The following is a 23,675-nucleotide window of genomic DNA, read 5'->3' as shown; positions in this document are numbered from 1 at the left end:
AATCCAAATACACTGCAAAGTTCCTTGAGCAGGCACGTAGCAGTGATACTCAGACGACTGACTCCTATAACTATTTTGGCAGGCCTTATACTATATCGCAATATTGCAACTTGAGTTATCTCACTATTACTTTCCCAGAAATTGTAAAGGGTGTGCATGTTGTTAGTCAATTTGTGGGTTAACCTACTACAATTTAATGGGTAGTTGTTCATCGTAGTATGAGATATCTTCGAGATACTTGTTTTCAGAATCTCCTTCTCTCATGGACTTCTTCCTTGACGCTATAAGCTTAATCAGATGCACAATGGGCGACCTATTGCACATGTTGCAAGCCTATTACGGGTTATTATTTACTCTTTAGTGATTCCCTTATTTCTGGAGGCGCAAGAAACATATTATTGTACTGCATCTAGATCGTGCACTGAAGCTAAATACCATGCTCTGGCGTCTACCGCAGCTGAGATAGTCTGGTTGTGTTGGTCACTTGCAGACATGGGTGTCTCCATATCATCGTCTACCTATGTATTGTGACAATCAAAGTGTTATCCATATTGCTCATAGTTCGGTCTCTTACGAAAGCACCAAACACATTTAGATTGATTGTCATTTTACTCGACACTGTTTTACTCAAGGCAGTTTGTCGTTCGTCTCGTCCACTCGCAGATTGTTTACTTGTTCACCAAGTCACATTCGATTCAATGCTTTCGTTTATTAGCTGGAAAACTCTCGATGCTTTTCAATACTCCACAGTGAGTATGAGTGAGGTTATCAGAATTATATATGTGTTTTGTTTTACACTTTTAAGAGTTTTTAAGTCTTTGCCTCTACTATATGTTTATGTGTTTGATGGTAATTACACGTCTCTAAGACTACCCTAATCATCTAACTAGTGTTGGTAGCGGAATCTCAAACATCTAATGTTTAACACTAAGTTATCCAGGATCATATACATGAACTAACTATGAACTAGAAGGGAGGAAGAATACCTTTATTCGCTTTCCCACGAACTAAATCCCGACCAGTATTCGAAAGATAAAGAGCTTCAAGTGTAGCTCCTCTACTTGAGACACTGAATGTATAACTTGAACTCCCTCCTTTCAGTCAGCTAGGACCATCTTGAAGGTTGAGATGAAGAACTCCTTCTTCTAGACTTGATAGATAGAATAAGAACTTTTCTCTAAAATCTTCTTCTCTCTCTGAGATGTATGAGAGAGATGATTTTCTTCTGAGAAAATTCCACACCTTTTCTGAACTCTAACTTGGTCCTTATATAGGCAATACCTTAGTAGAGTCCTACTAAAATAAGAATTCCTAAATGTCCCTCAGAAAAGATAAGCTTTAATTAGAGTCCCATCTAACTGGGAATCCCTATTAGGATCAAAGTCCTATTAGGGTTTCCCCTAGCCTGTGACTGGCCAGACTAGCCCTTAATGGGCATCGTCTGTCCTGCCCACCCCTTTGTTATGGTCGGCTAGGGATATCCCTTTAAGGGATTTCCTTAGTTGGCCCAAAAGTGGGGTTTACACCTTTTCGGGCTTCCCTTTCGAGCACGATTTTATTCTATCTTTTAAGCACTATCAGACTGGATGTCTGCAAGATGGAACCATTAGATGGTTCCGAGTTATCCCGCCAGTATTCTCCATATAAAAAGATCATATCCACACGAGTTCTACATAGTAGAAACAGGTTAGATACCTGGAAAATGGGATCGCCGACATAGCCCGAGTATAAATACCCAGCTAATCCGACAAATGATCGCAAATGAATTGCGACAAGGGGTGGAAGTGAAAATGTTACGGAACTTTGATAAAAAGTTAAGTCTATAAGATAACCAAATACCAAGGTGATCATCAAAAAGTGAGCAGGAAGATTAGAAACAAAAACAACACGGCAAGGGTGGAGATTGATGTTCGAAATATTGTGTCGTCCAGGGTTGAAAGGTAAGTTAATACTAATATTAAATCTCTTATAAGAGCATCGATATGAACTCATGAGCCACAAGGTTAATCGATGGATCCAAATAAATATACTTTGATTCCATGCGTTAAAAGCTTTCTTGGTGCAGTAATGAAAGATGGTAGAAGGAAGTACAAGGTTTACGTTGTGTTCAGTTGAGATTGAAGAGATGTTTGAACCAAGAATTTGGTCATCGGTTAACAGGAGAGGGATGAAAAAACCCGTCATTTGATGAGCTCTAAGCTCATCCTCTAAAGATGCAAGCCTTTAAAATTAGCCTTCGGCTTATGCAAATATTTTTCTCCCAAGTCCCACCGCAGCTCAGGTATATAAACGGGATCTGGTATCACCAAAATACCCTTTGTGGCGGGAAAAACAGGCCTCCCTTCCAAAGCTACCAAGGTTATTTAAAGTTCTAGGGTTCGTATAAAACCGGCATCACTTCCCCTCAACTCAATTTCTAAGATGCCAAGCTGATTAAGTCAAAGAAACCATGCCAAACTACAATATTAGGGGAATCGATGTCGATTTCCCTTTCGAAGCTTATGATTGTCAGATTGATTACATGGATAAAGTCATTCAATCTTTACAAAATGTAAGTTTTTTTTTACTAAACCCTAGTTTTTGATTCCCAAAATTTCATTTTTTTTTTCTATTTTATTTTTAGTATTGAAGAAGTTATTTAGGTTAATTGTTTGTTTGTTTTAGAAATCTAATGCATTATTGGAGAGTCCTACCGGAACAGGAAAGACTTTGTGTCTTTTATGTTCAACATTAGCTTGGAGAAAGAGTTTGGGGGCTTTCTCTACAGGTGGTGGTAATGAATGGAAGAATCAAAGTTCAGGAAGTAAAGATGGTCCACCTTCTTTATCACAATCTAATAATAGTGGTTTACCCACTATTGTTTACACTTCCAGAACTCATAGTCAGCTTCAGCAAGTAATTCAAGAACTGAAAAGAACTAATTACAGGTTAAGTACTAATAACGTATTTTTGTTTTCGATATGTATAATTGTATATTTATAGCAATCTAGTTACTTACTGGTTATTTCTCGATCTATATAACGGATTTCGATCTGTTATGTGCCAAAGTTAATTGGGTTTGAAGAAAAAATTGAATTGGGGTTTTTACTTATTTGTTGTCTACTTGGAGAGAAACCCTTTTTCAAATTGTTATTTTTAACTTACTTTAGTTAAACAGTTCTTTTGAAGGATCATTACATAATATTTTATGATTGTACATCATATGGCATAAATACATCAAAGGATGGAATAGGCACATAAACTGCCATTAGAACGAACTCTAAATCCATATATAGAAACCCTGACAGACCATAGAAATTACTTACTTTATTTATACCTATAAATTACATGGATCAATAAATGACGAAAACCACCCACCAAGTATTGGACCCGCGCTCTCTTGGAATTTGGAGGGATGCACACTGATTTGGGTACAATACAATGTGTTACTTTAGTTAAACGTTGTGGTCTCAGTAATTATTTTTTTGAAAAGGAAGAAGAATATTGTGGTCTAAGTATAATTTTACTTGATCTTATATTATGTGGTTATATTATCATGAAAATGCTGTAGGGACCAGTGTTAACTTGAGTCAATCCGAATAACTATATTGAGTTTGTGCTACTATTATCTCGATTTTGCTAAGACATATATAATTAAGTTGCTTTTGTTCTTTGCCGCTTTCTTTTTTCCCCCGGCAAGGGTACTTATTTATTTATCATGCTAGATCTTCAAACTGATACGACTGGCAATCTAGATGTAATATATATTGTAGTTATGAAAGTGGGTTGTTTGTTAGGATGCATTATATTGTTATTAATGTATTTGTCTATTTGGGAACATGCAGGCCGAAAATGGTTGTATTAGGTTCTCGGGAGCAGTTGTGCATTCATGAGGATGTCCAAATGCTTCAGGGGAGAGTGCAAACCCAAGCCTGCCATGTACTCCGTAAAACTCACAAATGCTCGCATGTAAAAAAGGTTCCAGGTTGAGATTATCTCTGTTGAATTAACTAGTAATGATTAGTTTTATGAGCCCTTTTTGTTTGTTGAAAAGCTCTTCATTATATGCAGTAACTTGATCTTTTTTAACTATTAGAATTTTTTAAAATCTAAACTAGACTAGATGCATTATACATACGTTGTTTTCAGACAATTGTAGCTTACTTCATCTTTCTCTTGTAGACTATTTAACTGAAAACCCTTGTCTTGGAGACGAACCTGTTGACATAGAGGACTTGGTCAACATTGGAAGAAACCATGGCGCGTATGTTTTCTACTTTGTATCTCTATCTTAACAGGAGTGCTACTCGTATTCTTTTTTGGTGTTTTGATTGCTAGAAAGTATATGTTCTCACATTAAACTTTAACCTGCCTTGTAGGTGCCCTTATTATATATCGAGAGAAATACACAAGCTTGTAGATATTGTATTTGCTCCTTACAACTATCTTATTGATCCTGGTAACCGGCGTTCTCTAAATATCATCTTTCATGACAGTGTAATAATATTCGATGAAGCTCACAACCTGGTAAGAGAGGTTCTTAATTATTGTTTAGATATGTAGTATCAACTATTGAGTTTAATAAGACATTATGACCTATATATCGTATGTAATGCAGGAAAGCATTTGTGCAGATGCAGCTTCCTTTGACTTGCCTTCTGCTCTGCTCACTGCTTGCATTTCTGAAGCAACAAAGTGTGTTCAGCTTTCTGCTAGAAAGAGGCAGAAAGAAAAATCAAATGAAAATCCAGAAAGTTATGCTATTCTTAAGGGTAATTTAACAGCTAGTTTGTACATAGTGGTTGTATTTTACGTTCCTATGCCTCTAGAATGGGTTTCGATGCTTTTAACAGTGAGAAAATGAGTAGATTTTTTTTGCCGACCAATGCATGGGCCAGAATGTTCTGCAATATAGTCAAGATGATTAAGTGCAGCATAACGCAATTTTTTGTTTTTCAGTTTTCCTATTAACTAAGCCTTCATATTCTTTTCTCTTATATATTGTAATCTACTTTTGCAGCTCTACTATTAAAGCTGGAGAAGAGTATAGCTGAAGTGCCAATAAATTCCAAAGAATTAGGTTTTACTCGACCAGGACCTTATATATATGAGTTACTTGCGAATCTAAATATCACTGAAGAAACGGCCGTTATGCTCAAGCATACAATTGAAAATGCTTCTTTGCTTCTTGAGGATGGTAAGCTCAGTCAGGTCACTATTTTGAGATTCTGCATTTCCATATTCTGTGTCATTCTGTTGATATGGGATTGAAACATTCTAGCTTAGCATTCAAAAGGTCTCACCTTTTATGTGATCAATGGGTGGGTGGTGTCCTTGCATCTATCTTAATTTCTTTCCATCAAAGTTTACTCCTTCGAGTTGATTGATCCTGAGTGAAACCCGATTTTAAAAGGTGTGGTTTTGGTATAATCAGCTGAAAACTCAACTGAAAATGGAACGCACAAGCCAAAGAGTACGACCTCATGCAGGTTGGAAAGCATAAGCGACATTCTAGAGATAATCTTCAGAACCGGTGAAAAATCTCATGCAAAATCCTATCGTGTAAGTTCGGCTGTTCTAGTAGGACTTGATATTCAATCCGTCTTATGAATACTTCACACAAGCAGTGTAATGTCTGTGCAGTATGTGACCTCAAACTCGTTTATACACCTCCCTCCCTCAACTTGTAAATATATATATATATATATATATATATATATATATATATATATATATATATTTATATATAATATACTTAAAACACGGCATCTGATCTAACATTCATGTCATATATCTTCATTTTTTTTCTGCATTATAGGTTCATGTGCAAGAAACTGAAGGCAATGCTTCAGATAATTATTCAGGTACTTTTAGAGTTTGAAATACCTGTTTTGAGCACTGTCAAAAAAATACCTGTTTTGACTTTTGAGTACTGTCAAAAAAATACCTGTTTTGAGCACTGTCAATCTTCTGACTTGGAGTACTCTGTCGTTAAAGTTGTGCTCCAATTAAGCGAGTGTTTCGGTTATAGAATATAGAGGGCCTCTGCTTGCTGTTATGATATTTCTTTTAGTTTCCACTATAAGCACCTAAACGGTTCCTTGCTTGCGCCGCCTCGTATGAGGGCTCGCTTCGTCTAGTACGAGGGCTCCACCTAGTCGATTTTGTTGTCTTTACGACAAATAATTTCTTGTCGTCTTTCACTTTTTTAAAGCGTCATTGAGCTATTATACATGATCAATTTGTTCACAATTTATACCTGGTTTAGGGTTAGGGTTCTTAAAAAGGAGAGTCTGGTGAGATCAGGAGAGATGGTCCAAAAGGATGTGTTTTTCTAACTGTCTTGAAAAGTGTTCTTGGAAGGTCTTGCTTAACGCTTTTGTTTGAGACTTGATGTTGTAGGGTAAAAGGGGAAAAGGAATAGAAGAAGAAAATAATCTTATTATAAGATAGGTACCCACTAGGCCACTAGTATCATACTAATATAAGCTAGGAATCACATCTAGAGCCCTTAGGCATCACACCTAGGGATGTATTTGCATCAACAAATATATATAGCTTGAAAGCTGCCCAAGTTCCTCTCTCTTTGCCCCCTTAAACAGCAGGAACACAACTTATATATAGCCATCACTAGCTCTTGACATCCCATACTACATTTACTTCTAGACCTTTGAAATTGTGAACTGTAGGACTATAAAAGACATCATAAAAGACATGAAGACGCATGACCATCCTAATTAATACATAAAAAATAGTAGAATTTCCACAAAGACCCATGTGGATCAGCTCACATTAGTCGAGGTACTAAGTAGGCCATTAATCTAGGACATGCCAAATCAGAATTTGGACACTGAATCCTTCTTTTGACGTCTCCCATATGCCTTTAACAATTGCTGCCATTCATCTCTATCACTTGATTGTTGCTTATGATTTCTTATGTTAGGTCCTTAACAATTTTGTGTTGAATCATGACTATTGATTAATCGGCAAAGACGTATAAAAATAGTAAATATAAGTTATATCTGTTGAGAAAATGTTGAATTTACTAGCATACACAAAAAGTCATGCTAAGGCAAGTCCGTAGATCTGTTGCTTTGCACTTCAAATAACTTAGCAACTACTTCTCTGAGTAGGTGTTCCTTTTGACTTTTTTCGCAAACTTATGACGAATTCTATTTATCAAGAAGATTTCTGGATTATGACATTGAAGCACATAATTATTGAAATACTATTGAATATTGATATCTTGTACTATATATTAATTTTCTTTTCAGGTAAGAAGAAGTCCAGAACACTCAGTTGGTGGTGTTTCAATCCTGGGATTGCAATGCTTGAGTTCTCGAAGTTGGGTGTTGGCTCTATCATATTGACATCTGGCACATTATCTCCCTTGAACTCTTTTGCGCAGGAGCTGAAGTTGTAGGTCATCTTTATGCATGTTCCTTTTTGTCTTTAGCAATTGTCATTCCTTTAATTGTCATTCCTTTAATTGTCATTCCTCTTTCTTCGCACTCTTAGAGAATTTCCTATTCGGTTGGAGAACCCTCATGTCATATCTCCAAATCAAATCTGGGCTGGAGTTATCCCTAGAGGTCCATCTGCGTGTTCCTTCAATTCTTCTTATCGCAATCGAGATTCACTAGAATATAAGCAAGAGCTTGGGAATGCTATAGGTATGTATAACAGTGAGAGACAATGAAAATGCTGAACTTTAAATGACTTGTTCTTTTTTTGGTTGAGAGAATTGAGATACATTTTCTTAGATTTCCAATGATGCAGCAAATTTTGCCCGTATTGTACCAAATGGACTACTTGTTTTCTTCCCTTCCTACTACTTACTGGACCAGTGCATTGGTTGCTGGAAGGATATGGTAATGTATCAGGCTTCTTCAGCTAAATGAAAATCACCTTGTCGCTTCTATAAGAAAACGAATAAATTGTTGCAGGGTCATACAAGTTCAACAAGCTCAAGCACTATATGGGACAGGATATGCAAATATAAGCAACCTGTTGTAGAACCTAGACAATCTTCACTTTTCTCTGCTGCAATTGAGGTAAAGCGAATCAGACTTCTATATTTCTCATTACCGTTCTTTTTTTCACTATTCTTTGATTCATATAATTTTTCTGTTTACTCTCCTATAATTTATCTTTGGTGAGATGTCATTCTTTTTCAGGATTACATGAGTAAGTTGAAAGACACCTCTACTTCTGGTGCAGTTTTTTTTGCTGTCTGTCGTGGTAAGGTAAGTCACCCACAAACATCTTTTCTGATAATGTAGGGAGTTGATTTGTTTGTTGAAGAGACTGTGCATGTTGTAAGTAGCATTTTTCAATTGATAGTGGGAATAGAAACATTGTTCACTGTAAACCAAACCAACGGCCAAAGCGAGAGAAGAAATTATGATCTGGCTTTCGAATTTAGCACATATCATGTCGACAAAGATGTTCAGCCAATCCTTCTTTGTTTCCATAGAATAATGTTCAAGTAAAAGCATGAGCAGTTCTAAGGTCTTGTCAATTCTTGGAACCACAATTATTTTTGTTTTTCTAAACATAACAAAAGATAGCACGAGGATTGAGGGAATACCTCCCATACTCCATAGCTGCTTTCCCCTGACTTGCAGCCATATGATAGTACATTGTCAAGCACTAGGCAAGGTGACAGGGGCAGTGTGCTCACTTAGGCTGCTGTTGGCAAATCAGAGTTAATTTTGTTAAATGTACTTGGCTAGTTACAATTAATGCTATATTGGAATTGATTTGTATTTTAGTTTATACTTTATAGGAAACGTGTTACTAAGATATTGTTTTTGCAATAATATCAATTGTTGCACAAACTTTTTTTCTTTGTCGAAATTTCGTTGTATATGCTGCTTCTGCACTTGTAGTTTGGTTAATTGTACTTGGCTTATCAGGTAAGCGAGGGATTAGATTTTGCTGACAATGCAGGGAGAGCTGTCATAGTCACTGGTATCCCTTTTGCCATGCGGAATGATCCCAAGGTAAATAATAAGAAACTAAGAGACTAAGACACCCTTTTTCGGTTTTCCTGGGTAATTTCTTCCTTCTTCTTCTTCTTCTTATTATTATTATAACCATAATAGTAATAATTATAATTATAATGATACTAATTATGCATTATTATTATTAGCATTTTGTTATTATTATTAGTATTTGCAACCAAGGAAATCAGTACAATGTAAATATTCTTATCAAATTATTATTCAAAAAGATCTTGTCAAATTGGAAACCAAAGTAGTAACTACCTAAAACATTGAACATATTTCAAATCATTTTAGCTACCATAAGGTTGGTCAAACCAATGTTACCATGTTCTGTAGGATTAACCAGTTGGTAGTTAGCTACAAAATGTTACCATATATAAGTATACTATGTTAATATACTTATGTATTCATTCTAAGTTTCAAAAAAAAAGTTAGCTACAAGATGTTTTTGTTAACTAGTTAAACTTTTCAACTTTTATAGATGGGATATTCAAGAAGATGTATATCCATTCTATATGCATCATATAAGTATATATTGTCAAGTGTACGTGTACCTACACCTAGACCTACCACACCTAGACCTACCACACCCAAACTAAAGTATCAGGACGTGTGCCCCTAGCATACCGCATATTAACATAGTATAGTATGTGTAAACCATGTACGGAAGCGATTTGCATTCCAGGTAACATTAGGTCGAACGATATAAAAGGGATTGCTTGTGTACGCTTTTGATCATGCAGATTATCATTAATTCCTTCGTTTCGTTGCAACCACTCCTCGAGTGTTTTCTTTTATTTGCTTGTTATTTATATTTTCCATCTGTTCAGATTTATGTATCCATGTTTTCATGGAATTTTATGACTTTTTGTCTGTTAGATTCGACTAAAACGTGAGTACATGGATCAACAAGCTTTAACAACAAATAAAGGACAAAAGGTGGTAGCACTCCAGCTAGTTGTGGATCTGAATTTTTTTTGTGTTCTTATTTTGTTGTCTAGAACTTAGTTTTTCTTTTCTCTGTCGGTGTTAGCTTTTGACTGGAGAGGAGTGGTATAGCCAACAAGCATCACGTGCTGTGAATCAGGCTGTAGGGCGTGTCATCCGTCATCGCCATGATTATGGAGCAATAATTTTTTGTGATGAAAGGTTTAGTATTTCATGAACTTCGTGTTCTTACTGTAATACATTTGCATGCTAAACTCTTCATTTGCAGAAAATAATAAACCAATTGAAAGTTAATCTAGTCGTGTATATTGTTATAACACATAAAGCTATTCCATCTTTTCTCTTTTTGTCGTTTGATTTTCTTTTAAGTTAGCAAACTTCGACTTGTTGACCAAAGTAATAGATTTTATCTGCATGGTCAATGCTTATTTCCGTTTTTGTAAAATGAAAAAGCTGGTTTTAACAGTTAAGAGTGCTGTAAATTTGGAAGCAAAAGTAAATCTTATGGACACCTGACAATATTTATAAATTTGGAAGCAAAAGTAAATTTGGGAGTTATGCCGATTCGTAAAGTCTATTTGTGAGAGTCCCAGTTATATGGAATTTATAAATTTTTGTACAGTTTTTAACTCTTTATGCGATTCCAATCTTGATTCGACAATTACGAGATGTTCTTAGAAGCAGGTTTCTTTTGCTGTTTTTTCTCATCTCACTGAGAGTGCATTTATTGTACATGTTGAGAAATATGCAACCACTATGCAGTAGTTTCTTGGCTCATTTTTCGTGACATAAACAGGTTTGCACAGTCAAGTCGTCAAAGTGAAATGTCCCGTTGGATGCAGCCTCATATCAAGGTGCATTACTAGAATTGTATTTGGTTTATTATTTTGATTTTTGGTTGGCAAATCCTATTCACTTACTGCATTGTGGCTTCTGCAGTGCTACTCCGAATTTGGGGAAGTGGTATTTACATTGACTCGCTTTTTTCGAGAGATAGGAATATCTACTCCTGCTAAGTCAAAATTAACATCACCTATCAGCGTGGGTAAGTTTCTTGAAGTCTGAGACTTGAGGATTTTAACCTATTCATTTATTCTAGCGTTGTATGTGAACATTATATTCTGTATGCATATGTTTCTGTAGTTACTTGCGTTTGAACCACTCAAAGCATCATCGGAACTCCGGTATCTTGTATTACTAGAACAGGATTTCTGAAAATCATTTCTTTACTCTGTAAAATGTCTTTTTAAGTTGCAGGGCATAGACGTGCTAGGTCTAGATGAGTAGATGACTATTAGATATAGGTATCCACTAATCTTTTTTTAGTCTTAATCCAAGTTACAGTGCTTTCAGTTGAAACCAGTTCTATATCTAACTTGGATTCGAATTTAAATACACCTAGCGAAATGGGGTTTGTGGATGATAATTAAAGTCCATGCCCCCGTGGCATTTAATGCAAACAGCAACATACTAGCTCTGTTAGAATCGAAAAATAAGAAGTTTGCATTACTCCAAACACCACTGTAACCTTGATTTCTTGAGATGAAACCAAGGGAAGGACTTAATAAAACTTTAACTAGAAAACAAACTGGATATTAAGTTGATTATAAGAAAATTGTTGGGTTATTTTACAGGCTAGGGAGTTTCTCTATTTATAGCTAGGCAGCTACTAGACGTTTTTCATAACTCTGTTTCCTAGACAACTACTAATTGTAGCTATACTATTACATTTCCTAGACAGCTTATTAATACTTTGGACTTGGTAGTATTCGACTAATTGACTCTTTAGAGACACTTAAGAAGAAAATCTATTATATTCTAGAATAATTATTAATTTGCATTAATCCCTCCAGCCGGAAGAAAACTCGTCCCCGAGTTTGTCTTCTGCCGCTCCATCTTCATGATAAGCATATAACATTAAATGTAGAGTCAGTGCCCATGGCTTGTGGAAAATCGATCTCATAAGCATTTTCTCCGATCCTCTTGATTTTCTTTTTGAAAACTTTGAATTAATATCGAATCGAATTATGGTATGGTACTTGATACAATGGGGTGGGAAAATAAAAGAAGTGAAACTGTTACATCATTAGCTCATCCCACTTGGAAATAAAGTCATGGTATGACTTGTCCTTAGCCCAAGTGATTTGCCTACTCCAATGATATAGTAGTGCAAGAATGTCTTCCACCTCAAGGCTGCTATTCATACTTGAATCCATGAAAGTTTTTTGATTTCTGTCTTTCCATACAGCCCACACTATCACAAACGGAATAAGGGCCCAAGATCTCTTTTCTTGATCTTGTTTGACATGTCCTTCTTCATTGCTCAATGGTCCGAGATAGAGTCCTTGGGCTGCACCAATTGGGGTCCCAATGGACTTTATAATATAGTTCCACAGATTGCTTGCCTTCTCACATCGAAGAAAAAGGCGTTCCACTGATTCTTCTTCCTTCTTACAACGTATGCACCTATTGGGTATGAAGTATGAACAGCCCACGCCTTTGCAGATTGTCTACAGTTGGTAGTTTCCCAAGAATGGCAGCCCAGGCTGTAAAACTAACTCTAGGAGGGATTTTAGCTGACCGTATACTCTTGTAGTCGAAGGAGGAAAACTGAGTTTCTTGACTACTGAATCTCCTATACCACTGTTTTACAGAGAGTACTTCCTTCTACTTGTCATTCCACACTTTCTTGTCTTCCATATCTCATCTCAGCCTGAACCCCTCTGTGATATCCTGTACGTGAACGTATATCGGAACTTCCCAATCATTAAGATTTCTTCGCATGGTGATTTCCCAAGCTTGCAAGGCCCAGTGGTATGAATGATGAACAAACGCCTCTCTTGTAAGAGCAATATGAAAGATGGCCGGGAACCGATCCTCTTGATAATCCAATATGGCCCGATTATCTTGTTTCTTAGTTTAGCATATGCTCCAGCTGGAAACCTCTCTTACATAGATAAACCATTACCATATCACCTTCCTGAAAACTTTGAGCAAGTTTCTTTTATCTGCATATTTTGTATCTATCACCGGAAAAGACATATTCCGTCTTCAGTATAGCTTTAGGAAAGTCATCGTCTTTCATCAGGCATCGTAACTCCATTCTTGTAAAAGCAGAGATGTTCTTTTCTCCAAGATGAACATTTTTTGTTATCATATTGAACATTTTTTCACATTTCTTCATTGTGTGCACGTCCTTGGGAGTTAGGTGCTGGTCCATAACTTGGTACAAATGAAGGTTCTGTCCCCGAGTTATGCACAACATTTCCTTGACCAAATGATGTATGCATTTGCATTTTCCCTTTATCAATTTGATTATGATGGTTCCTAGGTCTTGTTTGTTGTGATTCAACCTTCAATGCCAATTGTACAACACTTCCCGATGTCCAACAAGGTTATAACTCAACCAATTCTTAATACTTAGCCTTAGTCCCATCAAAATAACGATGTATAACTTGTGTTTCTGATTCAGAAAAGTTTACAGTATCTTTGTTTTGTAGAAATCGTTGGTGTACTCCTTTCCTTGTTGAAGGGTTCGGTGGAACAACGTTCCTTCATAGTTTAATGGGAGGAATTGATTTCGAATCAGTCGTTGCATCTCTGACCTTTTTTGAACTCCCTCCTTTCCCCATTGCATTCTTATCATTTGTCCCTTCGCATTCTTGTCATTTGTCCCCATTGCATTCTTGTCATTTGAAACTATTGCCATCAAGAGGATGCATAACTTTGTAATTAAAAATACTTGAAAATTCTTTATACTTCATTTGACCAGTCCAAAACTTCCGGAATTTGTGCCTCTCCTCTAAAATCTGGAAATTCTACTCTGACTTGTGGATCTTGATTACGCTGAGCACCCAAGCGGTTTACCCACATTAGGTCGTTTTTCATTTTCTTCATCCACAGATTCTTTTGTATGACGTTGTGCTTGTGCCCTTGTTGGATCAAGTTGTCTTCTGCGATAAGTATTCTCAATTATGTTGGCGTGCTATCCTCTTTCTCCTTCAATAATCAACATTAGGAGGACCAAAGATTCCAGCTTGCTCAAGACGATTACAAAGCTGAGTAAGTTGTCGTTGAAGAATCTCTATGTCTTCTTTCCTAGCGATATTGTTCGTTGGGGTTACTTCTTAGGTTTCCTCCAAGTTATTATCTCTCCCAGACATAGATTCACATAATCACCAATTTATCGTGGCTTTGATACCACCAAACGAAGTAGCTCCTTTACAATCGAAAATAAGAACTTCATATCTATGTTGTCAAAGGGGTGTTGTAGCGTCATCAGGGCGACAAAGGCACTAGATAGAGAGAAGTCGACTCGTACCTAAGAAGGTGGAGGTGGGTTGAGGTTGAAGTAGAGTGACGGAAAGCAGAATTACGACGATCTCCTTTTTTGTGTCCCCATGTCCCTCCCGTGTGACGACATGGGGGTGCTCTTCTTATTATTGTTATTAACTATACTATTACATCTTTTCATAGGTCATACTGCCATAGTAGCTCTATCGCATTTTCTGGACAACTGCTAGTCATAACTGTACCATTACATTTTCTGGACAACTACTAGTCATAACTATACTATTACATTTCCTAGGCATTTCATCAATTCTTAGGACTTAATAATATTTGATTAGTTTGTTTGCTCTAGATGCTTTAGAGCTGCGAATTAAATTTTAAAATATTTTGGCCGAAATGACTGAAATATTTCCATTTCCATGCCTACTGAAATTTCTAAGGAAACCGATATTTCCATTTCCGCGCCTACCGAAATTGTAGTGAAACCGAAATTTAATTACTTTATCTTAACAATGCATGATCAAGGAATTATATTTCGAAATACTTTGGCGAAAATGACAGAAATATTTCCGTTTCCATGTCTCCCGAAATTTCCACGAAACCGAAATTTCATTAATTGCTTTAAAAAAATATTTTCCTTCCCATTATATTTATGCCACTGAGTATTTCTTCGTTTGGTTGGTCGGGGTAGCTGAAATGACTTATATCCACACCTGAGGCAACATTGACTTTTCAAATGGAAGTTTGACGTAACATTTCTCAGTTTAGCCTGTACTCGGTAGACTACATGGTAATTCTAATGGCTACCGTTAGGTTTCAAAGGGATCTCACTCTTGCATCAGCGATGCAATGATTTTCTCGTACCTGAAATTAAAATGCCAAACCCTACAGTCCAAAGAGCTAACCTTCACTCCTCTATATTGCAATTACATTAGCTTTCCACGGTGTTTTTCCAACTTTGATGGGAATTTATGATAAACATTTTACGTTGGTATGTAATATTTTACTTTAATTCTTTTTTATATATGGATGTTGTAGTATAATCTTCTTTTGCGAACTAATGTTAATGCAATACTCTCTGCTCACTATATGTGAAGATTCTTGTACAGATGACACTAATCCGGGGAATAGCAATCAGTCTCTGGATACTTTCTTATCAGCCAAAGCTCAAAATCTTTTGGTAATTTCTGAATGCTGCTTATGTGCATCATATACTTATCTTTAATAATTTATTTTTTATCATTTTTTTTTTCTGATGCAAATATTTTGAAAAATCGTCTTATTTCCATGTTCACTGCCTTTTTGTCTTCAGCCTAAAAAGAGAGAAAATCTTTCTGAAGGGTCTTTATCATCTGTCCTGGCAACCGGTAGAAGCAGCACTTCTAATCGTCTGAAAGAAATTATCCCTGCTAATTGCTCGACTCATCCCTTGACTGTACTGCGTTCAAGAGGAACACTTGAAGACAAAAATCTGTGTGCTTCTGATCTACCACGGAAAGACTTGGATCAGAAATCTGAAGTGGTTGACTTGGCTAGTAGTTTCCATTGGAGTGAAAAGCCAAGCAGCTCAGAACTAATTTCACCTTGTTCAAAGAAGCCTAAACTAGTGAAGATAGAAAATAGTTCTTCATGTTATTATAATGACTCTAAGAAACATGGGAAACAACCACAAGTTTCTCAACTCGAGTCAGCAAGGCTTCGAACTGGTGAAAATACTCGAAACACGCAACATGGGGAAGCTGTTTTGCTTGAAGATTATAAAACCACAGATAAGACTGATTTAAAACACCAACCTGTAACTTCGAGTCCGGTGCTTCATGATGCGGAAACAAGAGGAGCTTCTTTTCTGATTCAGGTGAAATTTGCTTGATCTATTAAGTGCTTTAAGTGTTTTCGTTATTCTTCTCGATCAAACTTGAAGTTCTGTTACGAATTATGCCTTCATCAAAAGAGCAAATTATATATTTTTTTGTTTTCCTCAAAATCCTTGTGCTGATCTTACTGGACTTCACTTTTCTTAGACTAGCAAATGAGAGCGAGAAGTCAAATTTGGATTACAAAGCTAATTTTATCTTTATGTTCACCCCATAGGTGCAAGAAAAGCTCAGCACTCCAGAATATAATGAATTTGTGGGTTACATGAAGGCATTAAAGTCTAAAACAATGAAGATAAATGATGTGCTACAATCAATTGCGCGATTACTTTCAACTCCAGAGAGGCTTCTTTTACTGATAAGGTACTTCTCTTGCTATTAATATATTTCTCACGTCAGACAAGTAATCATTGCCTCTATGATTACTTCTTTAATTTTAGTGGTTATGCTCTTATTTAAGAGTATTTTTATAAATTTCTGTAGGAAAAAGGTCACATATAGCCTGACATGATGTGTTTTCTGTTGTTTTATTTCTACCAGGTTCAAGGATTATATCCCCGCGAAGTATCGTCCTATGTATGAGAAGTACCTTGAGAGTTCGTGATGGATCTATTACCGTTGCTTTACAAAATGTTCATTTCTTCTGCTTAGCAATGTAAGTTATCTTTTGAATTCTTTGTTTTTGTTTTCAATTGTAAAAAAGAATATATCTATATATAGTCTAACTGTCCGTGAAGATAATCTACAGACTGTGAATCACCTTCGAACACAATAACATTGTTACAAAACCTCTAACCCATCAAAATTTGACTCATTTCCAGACCGTTGATAATAATTTCTATTTATGAACAGTTTGTTAATATTAGACTAGACGATTTTACAAGGAACTCATATATGTAATAAAGAGAATGTCGACACATGTTTGGGTCGTATTCCAGTGAGCTCAAATCTTAAACAGTTTCAACGATAGCTAATTTCTTGTAAACCCGGAAACAAATCCAAAATAGAAAAAAGTGCAAATTTTATGCATCTACAAAGCATATTAGGAGAACAATAAATCTTCTGAAGAATTTAGAACCACATTATTTGTGTCGATGATCTTGATGATCAAAGTAATGGTTCCGAAACAGAATTTTCAAAAAATTGCATTGTGAAAATCAATTAGTTTTAACCATTAAGTCGTATCCAAAGATTCAAAATCCCAACTACAGGACCCCTTGAAAATTATACCAACAAATGTACTGACCCTTCTCAGAATCATAACGTCCTGAGCAGAAATTGTTAGTAGTAGTGTTTGAACAAAATATAACAACTACTTTTACTTGAGCAAAAGTGAGATTGCTTTTGGAATAAACTACTTTCACCCACAAACAAACAAAATACCCATTGTACTCACAACACTTGGAGAATAAAGTAGAGAACACTTTTATCATCCTTACTAATAGGGAAATGGAAACTTTCAAACTAAAAGTTTTGTCCCACATCTTTCAAAGAGAAAAACAAGCTTGTGTTTATAAGGAGAAGATTGGGTGTAAGGGGTGTGGCCCTTGGGGTTACAATAGTGTTTTCCGGAGGAGAGACCTATCACCGACCCGACCCGGAACCGGACCGGACCCGGACTCGGACTCGGTTTGGGTCTTGGTCTCCGTCTGGGTCTGGGTCTACCAGAGAAATGCCTTATTTTTCTCTGACGTTTTCCTCCCACTACTAGCTAATAGAAAGAGTCCAGTGCCTTATTTTTCTTTGACTTCTTCTTCCACTACTGGCTAGTGGAATCAGTCCAAGTACGTGTGTACTGGCTACCTATTCTACACCATTGGATCAAAACAACCTAACGTCATCTGATTTGGTTTCGTACTCTATAAATAGGGATAAACTCCCAGAAGGAAAAACACACAGAAACAATTCGTCTTCCATCTCTCTCTCAGTTTTTACTATTCTCTCTGCCTTTAAGTTCTGTCAAGATCAGGAGATCAGAAATTGAAGTTTGCTTCATCAATATCTGATAAGAATAGTTGAATCCTAGGGGACTACGCTCAAATACTGCAAAAGCAATACCAAATTCTACGGTAGCAGGGGCGTTTAAAGTCTTCAGGAAAGCGAGTAAAACTTGTGCCTCTGTTCCACCATTACTATTCTATTGTCTATTTGCAGGTTTATTCTCTCTGATTGGTTCGATTACTACTTAATTAAGCTCTGCAAAAAGATAAGTGATTTTACTTAAACTTACTGTTTATTGCTCAATTAAATTCTGCTTTTATTATTTGGGGTTTTTAATACTATATTCATAAAAATCCGAAGACTTTAAAAATCCTCTTTTCAAAATCGACCAAAAAGATTTACTGTTTTACTGAAATTGGAATTTAAGAATTGTTATGAATATAGTATTAAAAACCCCAAATAATAAAAGAGGAATTTAATTGAGCAATAAACAGTAAGTTTAAGTAAAATCACTTATCTTTTTGCAGAGCTTAATTAAGTAGTAATCGAACCAATCAGAGAGAATGAACCTGCAAATAGACAGTAGAATAGTAATGGTGCAACAGAGGCACACGTTTTACTCGCTTTCCTGAAGACTTTAAACGCCGCAGCTACCGTAGAATTTGGTATTGCTTTTGCAGTATTTGAACGTAGTCCCCTAGGATTCAACTATTCCTATCAGATATTGAAGAAGCAAACTTCAATTTCTGATCTCCTGATCTTGACAGAACTTAAAGGCAGAGAGAAGAGTAAAAACTGAGAGAGAGATGGAAGACAAATTGTTTCTGTGTGTTTTTCCTTCTAAGAGTTTATCCTATTTATAGAGTACGAAATCAGATCAGATGACGTTAGGTTGTTTTGAGCCAATGGTGGAGAATAGGTAGCCAGTGACACGTACTTGGTCTGATTCCACTAGCCAGTAATGGAAGAAGAAGTCAGAGAAAAATAAGGCACTGGACTCTGTCCACTAGCCAGTAGTGGGAGAAAAACTTCAGAGAAAAATAAGGCATTTCTCTGGTAGACCGAGTCCGGGTTCCGGGGTCACCGCGCGAGGGTGTGAAAGAGATAAATGTTGGTGTGCCTAAGGTAAGGGTGCCTCTAAAAAGTGATGGGTCTCTCCTCCGGAGAACAGTATTGTAACCCCAAGTGTCACACCCAATTTTCTCCTTATAAACACAAGCTTGTTTTTCTCTTTGAAAGATGTGGGACAAAACTTTTAGTTTGAAAGTTTCCATTTCCCTATTAGTAAGGATGATTAAAAATGTTCTCTACTTTATTCTACAAGTTTTGTGAGTACAATGGGTATTTTGTTTGTTTGTGGGTGAAAGTAGTTTATTCCAAAAGCAAGCTCACTTTTGCTCAAATAAAAGTAGTTGTTATATTTTATTCAAACACTACTACTTACAATCCCCCACATGAATAAAATTAGAAGAGCTGAATAGAAGAGAAGAGTGCGAGGCTTTGTGTATCAGCGAAGGTGTCGTTATGACTTGAACCTTCGCTTTGTGATGGTTGGTTGGGACTACTAGTCGTTCAGTGAACATGATGTTCTTGAACTGAACTTCTGTTTTGTAGACTCAGTCAACAAACCTCACACACAAGTCCTCTAAGTTATGTCAAGATCATTCGGTTGTGCTCGTTATCGGCCATGAGCATATCCTAGTATTCATGAGTGCTCTAGAGAATAGCCCGGTTCTCGGCCCCGCTTCCACACTCATATAGGTGAGTCCATCAAGGGTGTCCTATTCCACCCCACTTGGTATACCCAAGCTATAGATCTCATCCCCCACATTGAACAGGCACTCTTTTTGCCATAGGGATGGGTAAGAGTTTTCTCTCTTGAGTATTTACAAGCTATCATCTACAACTTAGTTGTCCCATTGAACCAAGGTCATGGGATCTCCAATTCCAGGGTTGAGTGTCCGTCATAGATGATTTACTCTGATATGGGCTTTAGCCCCATCCCCCTCGACGTTACATTTACAACATCTCTTGATAATCCTTTCGTCAAAGGATCTGCCAAGTTTTCCTTACATCTCACAAAATCTATGGAAATTACTCCATTAGCCAATAATTGCTTGATCGAGTTATGCCTTCAGCGAATATGTCTAGACTTTCGTTGTAGATGTTGTTTTTAGCTTTAGCTATTGCAGCTGTGGAGTCACAGTGAATCAGAATTGAAGGCATTGGTTTAGGCCAAATTGGAATATCATCCAAGAAGCTTCGTATCCATTCAGCTTATTCAGCGGCTTTATCACGTGCGATGAATTCTGATTCCATAGTTGATCTTGCTATGCAGGTTTGCTTGGATGATTCCTTAGCAACTGCAGCTCCTGCTAGTGTAAAAACAAACCCACTCGTGGATTTGGATTCTTCTGAGTCTGAAATCCAGTTTGCATCTGTGTATCCTTCTAGAACCGCAGGATACCGAGAGTAATGCAAACTGTGTGTTAATGTGTATTTAAGGTATCTCAGTACCTTAATTAGTGCATCCCAGTGGGTGTTTCCAGGATTACATGTGTACCTGCTCAGTCTGCTTACCGCGTAAGCAATGTCTGGTCTCGTGCAGTTCATTATGTACATAAGACTCCCTATCACCCTAGAGTACTCTAGTTGGGATACTGCCTCACCATTGTTCTTCTTTAAGACTAAGGAATGGTCAAAGGGTACTCTTGCAGGTGAGGAGTCAAATTGATTAAACTTCCTTAGTACAGACTCGATATAGTGTGTTTGGCTCAAGGTAATCCCTTCGGGTTTTCTGATTACTTTTTTCCCTAGGATGACATCTGCTTGTCCTAGGTGTTTCATTTCAAAGTTTTTAATTAGGAGTTCCTTGGTTTGGTTTATAGTTTCTAAGGAAGTGCCTAGAATTAACATGTCATCTACATATAGACATAATCACACAGCACCCATTTCCACATTTTGTGTACACACATTTATCTGACTCATTAATCTTGAACCCATAATCAAATATTATTTGATCAAATTTTTCATGCCATTGTTTCGGTGCTTGTTTAAGACCATAGAGGGATTTTATGAGTTTGCAGACTTTGTTCTCTAGCCCCTTGACCACAAACCCCTCAGGTTGGTCCATGTAGATTTCTTCTTCTAATTCACCGTTTAGAAAAGCAGCTTTTACATCCATTTGATGTATCTCTAGGTTGTAGATTGCTGCGATTGCTATTAGAATTCTAATCGAAGTGATCCTTGTGACAGGAGAATAAGTGTCAAAAAAGTCACGTCCTTCTTTCTGTCTGCACCCTTTGGCTACTAACCTAGCTTTGTACTTTTCTACTGTGCCGTCTGGTTTTCGTTTCCTTTTAAAAATCCATTTACTTCCTATGGTTTTAGAACCTGGAGGTAAATGAACGAGTTTCCAGGTGTTGTTTTGCATTATGGAGTCCATCTCACTTACTACCGCTTCTTTCCAGAGTGGTGCATCTGGAGAAGTCATTGCCTGACTGTATGTTAGGGGTTCATCTTCAGTCAGGTAAGTGAGGAAGTCAGGACCGAAACTGTGTTCTGTCCTAGCTCTCTTACTCCTAGGTTCATCATCTGAGAGTGGAGTTTCAGAGCTAGTGGAAGGTCGACTAGACTCCGGGTCTTTCCTTTTCAGAATCTCACTCTTTCTAGGGAAAGTGTTTTCAAAGAACTCAGCATCTCTTGATTCTAGAATCGTGTTTGAGTTTATGCTATCAACGGGAGAGTTTATCACTAGAAAGCGATAGGCACTACTGTTCTGTGCATACCCTATGAATACACAATCTATAGTTTTAGGTCCTATCTTAGATCTTTTGGGTAAAGGTATTGCAACCTTTGCCAGACACTCCCACACTTTTAAGTGTTTAATGCTAGGCTTTCTACCCTTCCATAGTTCATATGGAGTTTTATCTTGTGTTTTAGATGATACTCTGTTAAGAACATAACAAGCTGACAAAATAGCCTCCCCCCACAAGTTAAAAGGTAATCCCAACTACAGGACCTCTTGAAAATTATACCAACAAATGTACTGACCCCTCTCAGAATCATAACGTCCTGAGCAGAAATCAAACACAAAATAGAAAAGGAACAAAGTCCTGTACTAACTTCATCTATTAAATTAACTTATTTCATGTTGCAGATATAGTCTTCCTCAGAAGCTCAGGGATGGATTTACGAGGTCAAAATACTTATTTATAACATCCTGTTAAAGTTGGTGAAATTTGCATGGCAAACGTAGAAGTGCAGGATGCACGACAACATGAGCTTCCTTTCAGCAGCAGAGAGGTTCTTCAATCATATAATCGGCTCTTCCAGAGTTCCAGTTATGAAAAAAAATCTGCTCCTTATGATGTGATACATAAATCTGACAGCAATCCTAGGTCATGCCATTTATAGTCGATACATTAGTATAAAATGAAAACTGAGACTAGAAGTTGATAGGAAGAACTGATCGACTTTTGATTACAGAGTCGATAAAAGAGGCAAATTTTTTACAGCAAGGAAGCCACTGACAGAACCATGCTGTCTGGTACCTTTTGTGCAGATGACAGTGGAAATATGAAGTTATCTTTCCTTGCTTCCTCAATAAGTATCTATTTATTATATTTATTTTGTCAGTAAAGGTAAAAATATAATGGCTTTTTTTCTATCACATGATTAGTTTTTCTAAGTTTGAGTATTTTTCTTTGATATTCATTTCTGATACTGTTGAAATGAAACTAATAGTAAGAAATGTATCTTTTTAGTTAGTATAGAGTATTAGAGTTACTGAGTAAAGTCATTTGAGTTAGTCAAGTCTGTTTTAAACCAAAGAGGCCGTGTATGTCGTAATTCTGACATACAACTCAATCGCTAAAACCTGTTCACCCATATAACACTTGCTCGTATCGATCTTAAAACTGTGTTTGCTATATTTAATTTGGTTGTAACTATCTTAAAACTGTGTTTGCTATATTTAATTTGGGACAGTTTATGTTTATGGATCTCCACTAGACGGCTCTCTGGATCAGTTTATGGATCTCCACTAGATTCAACAGATCACATTCGGTCTGCAATTCTGGCTCAGATCTAACGCATTAAAATGCAGCTGACTTTCTCTATGCCCCAAAAGTTACTAAATTACTCCCAATCACTAAAGCTCTTCCCAATAGCTAACATATGGAACTATTTGTTTTAGAGCCACTGGAAACCTATAAGGGGAAGTCCAACGTATGGGTCTTGGCCCAGCCCCCAGCCCGACCCTCTCAACCCGGGAGCCTCGGGGCTCCCAAATGGGAGCCGGGGCTGGAGCCCTCAATTCTATCCGTTGGGAATTCCCAACGGATAGATTTGAGAGAAATAACAATTATCATCCATGTAATATTGTGATTTTAATTTTGTATCTAAAATTAATAATTCATAGTCGAAAACTGAAATTAAAATTTCGCACACGTACTCCGCACACGTACATTATTTTGATTTGGGAGCCCGACGTTGGAATTGAGACAAAGCCCCGGGGCTCCCAAAATTCAGGGGCTCCCAAAATTGGGAGCCCGAGCCCCACGTTGGACTTGCCCTAAATATGGGGGAAAAATGCAGTCACATCTTTTTTTTTTTGAAACCGAGTGAACCATTT

The 23,675-nt window shown here is 36.9% G+C and overlaps 1 protein-coding gene across 5 annotated transcripts; it reads left to right on the top strand.

Moving 5' to 3' along the window:
* The first annotated feature begins 1,999 nt into the window (after positions 1-1,999).
* LOC147538996 (RAD3-like DNA-binding helicase protein) lies at positions 2,000-22,837 on the top strand. Of its 5 annotated transcripts, none has more exons than XM_086639552.1 (24): positions 2,000-2,551; positions 2,665-2,927; positions 3,825-3,964; positions 4,162-4,243; positions 4,359-4,506; positions 4,598-4,751; positions 5,000-5,176; positions 5,414-5,541; positions 5,798-5,843; positions 7,254-7,398; positions 7,498-7,652; positions 7,759-7,850; positions 7,926-8,033; positions 8,157-8,225; positions 8,898-8,984; positions 9,867-9,926; positions 10,021-10,136; positions 10,732-10,789; positions 10,875-10,980; positions 15,335-15,405; positions 15,538-16,080; positions 16,317-16,462; positions 16,640-16,754; positions 22,200-22,837. In XM_086639552.1, exons 1-23 carry the CDS (start codon positions 2,450-2,452, stop codon positions 16,701-16,703), a joined length of 3,060 nt encoding a protein of 1,019 aa, XP_086495678.1. In that variant the 5' UTR covers positions 2,000-2,449; the 3' UTR covers positions 16,704-16,754; positions 22,200-22,837. The 5 variants fall into 5 exon arrangements, with proteins under 5 accessions (XP_086495678.1, XP_086495675.1, XP_086495679.1 ...); XM_086639549.1 differs by having other exon boundaries at positions 15,323-15,405; XM_086639553.1 differs by lacking the exon at positions 22,200-22,837 and adding an exon at positions 20,379-20,757.
* The last annotated feature ends 838 nt before the right edge of the window (positions 22,838-23,675 follow it).

The sequence above is a fragment of the Eschscholzia californica genome, unplaced genomic scaffold (genome assembly GCF_041429995.1).
Source record: "Eschscholzia californica isolate CP2 unplaced genomic scaffold, dmEscCali1.0.p SCAF_5, whole genome shotgun sequence".
NCBI classification, from domain to species: domain Eukaryota; kingdom Viridiplantae; phylum Streptophyta; class Magnoliopsida; order Ranunculales; family Papaveraceae; genus Eschscholzia; species Eschscholzia californica.
This window is presented reverse-complemented; position numbering and strand designations above follow the sequence as displayed.

What these genes read in the sequence shown, in the direction of transcription:
- LOC147538996 (XM_086639549.1), top strand. Translation starts at nt 2,450, where the DNA reads ATGCCAAACTACAATATTAGGGGAATCGATGTCGATTTCCCTTTCGAA. An exon ending in TCATTCAATCTTTACAAAAT is followed by an intron (nt 2,552 to 2,664) that starts GTAAGTTTTTTT and finishes TGTTTGTTTTAG; the next exon opens with AAATCTAATGCATTATTGGA. An exon ending in ATTGGAAGAAACCATGGCGC is followed by an intron (nt 4,244 to 4,358) that starts GTATGTTTTCTA and finishes CCTGCCTTGTAG; the next exon opens with GTGCCCTTATTATATATCGA.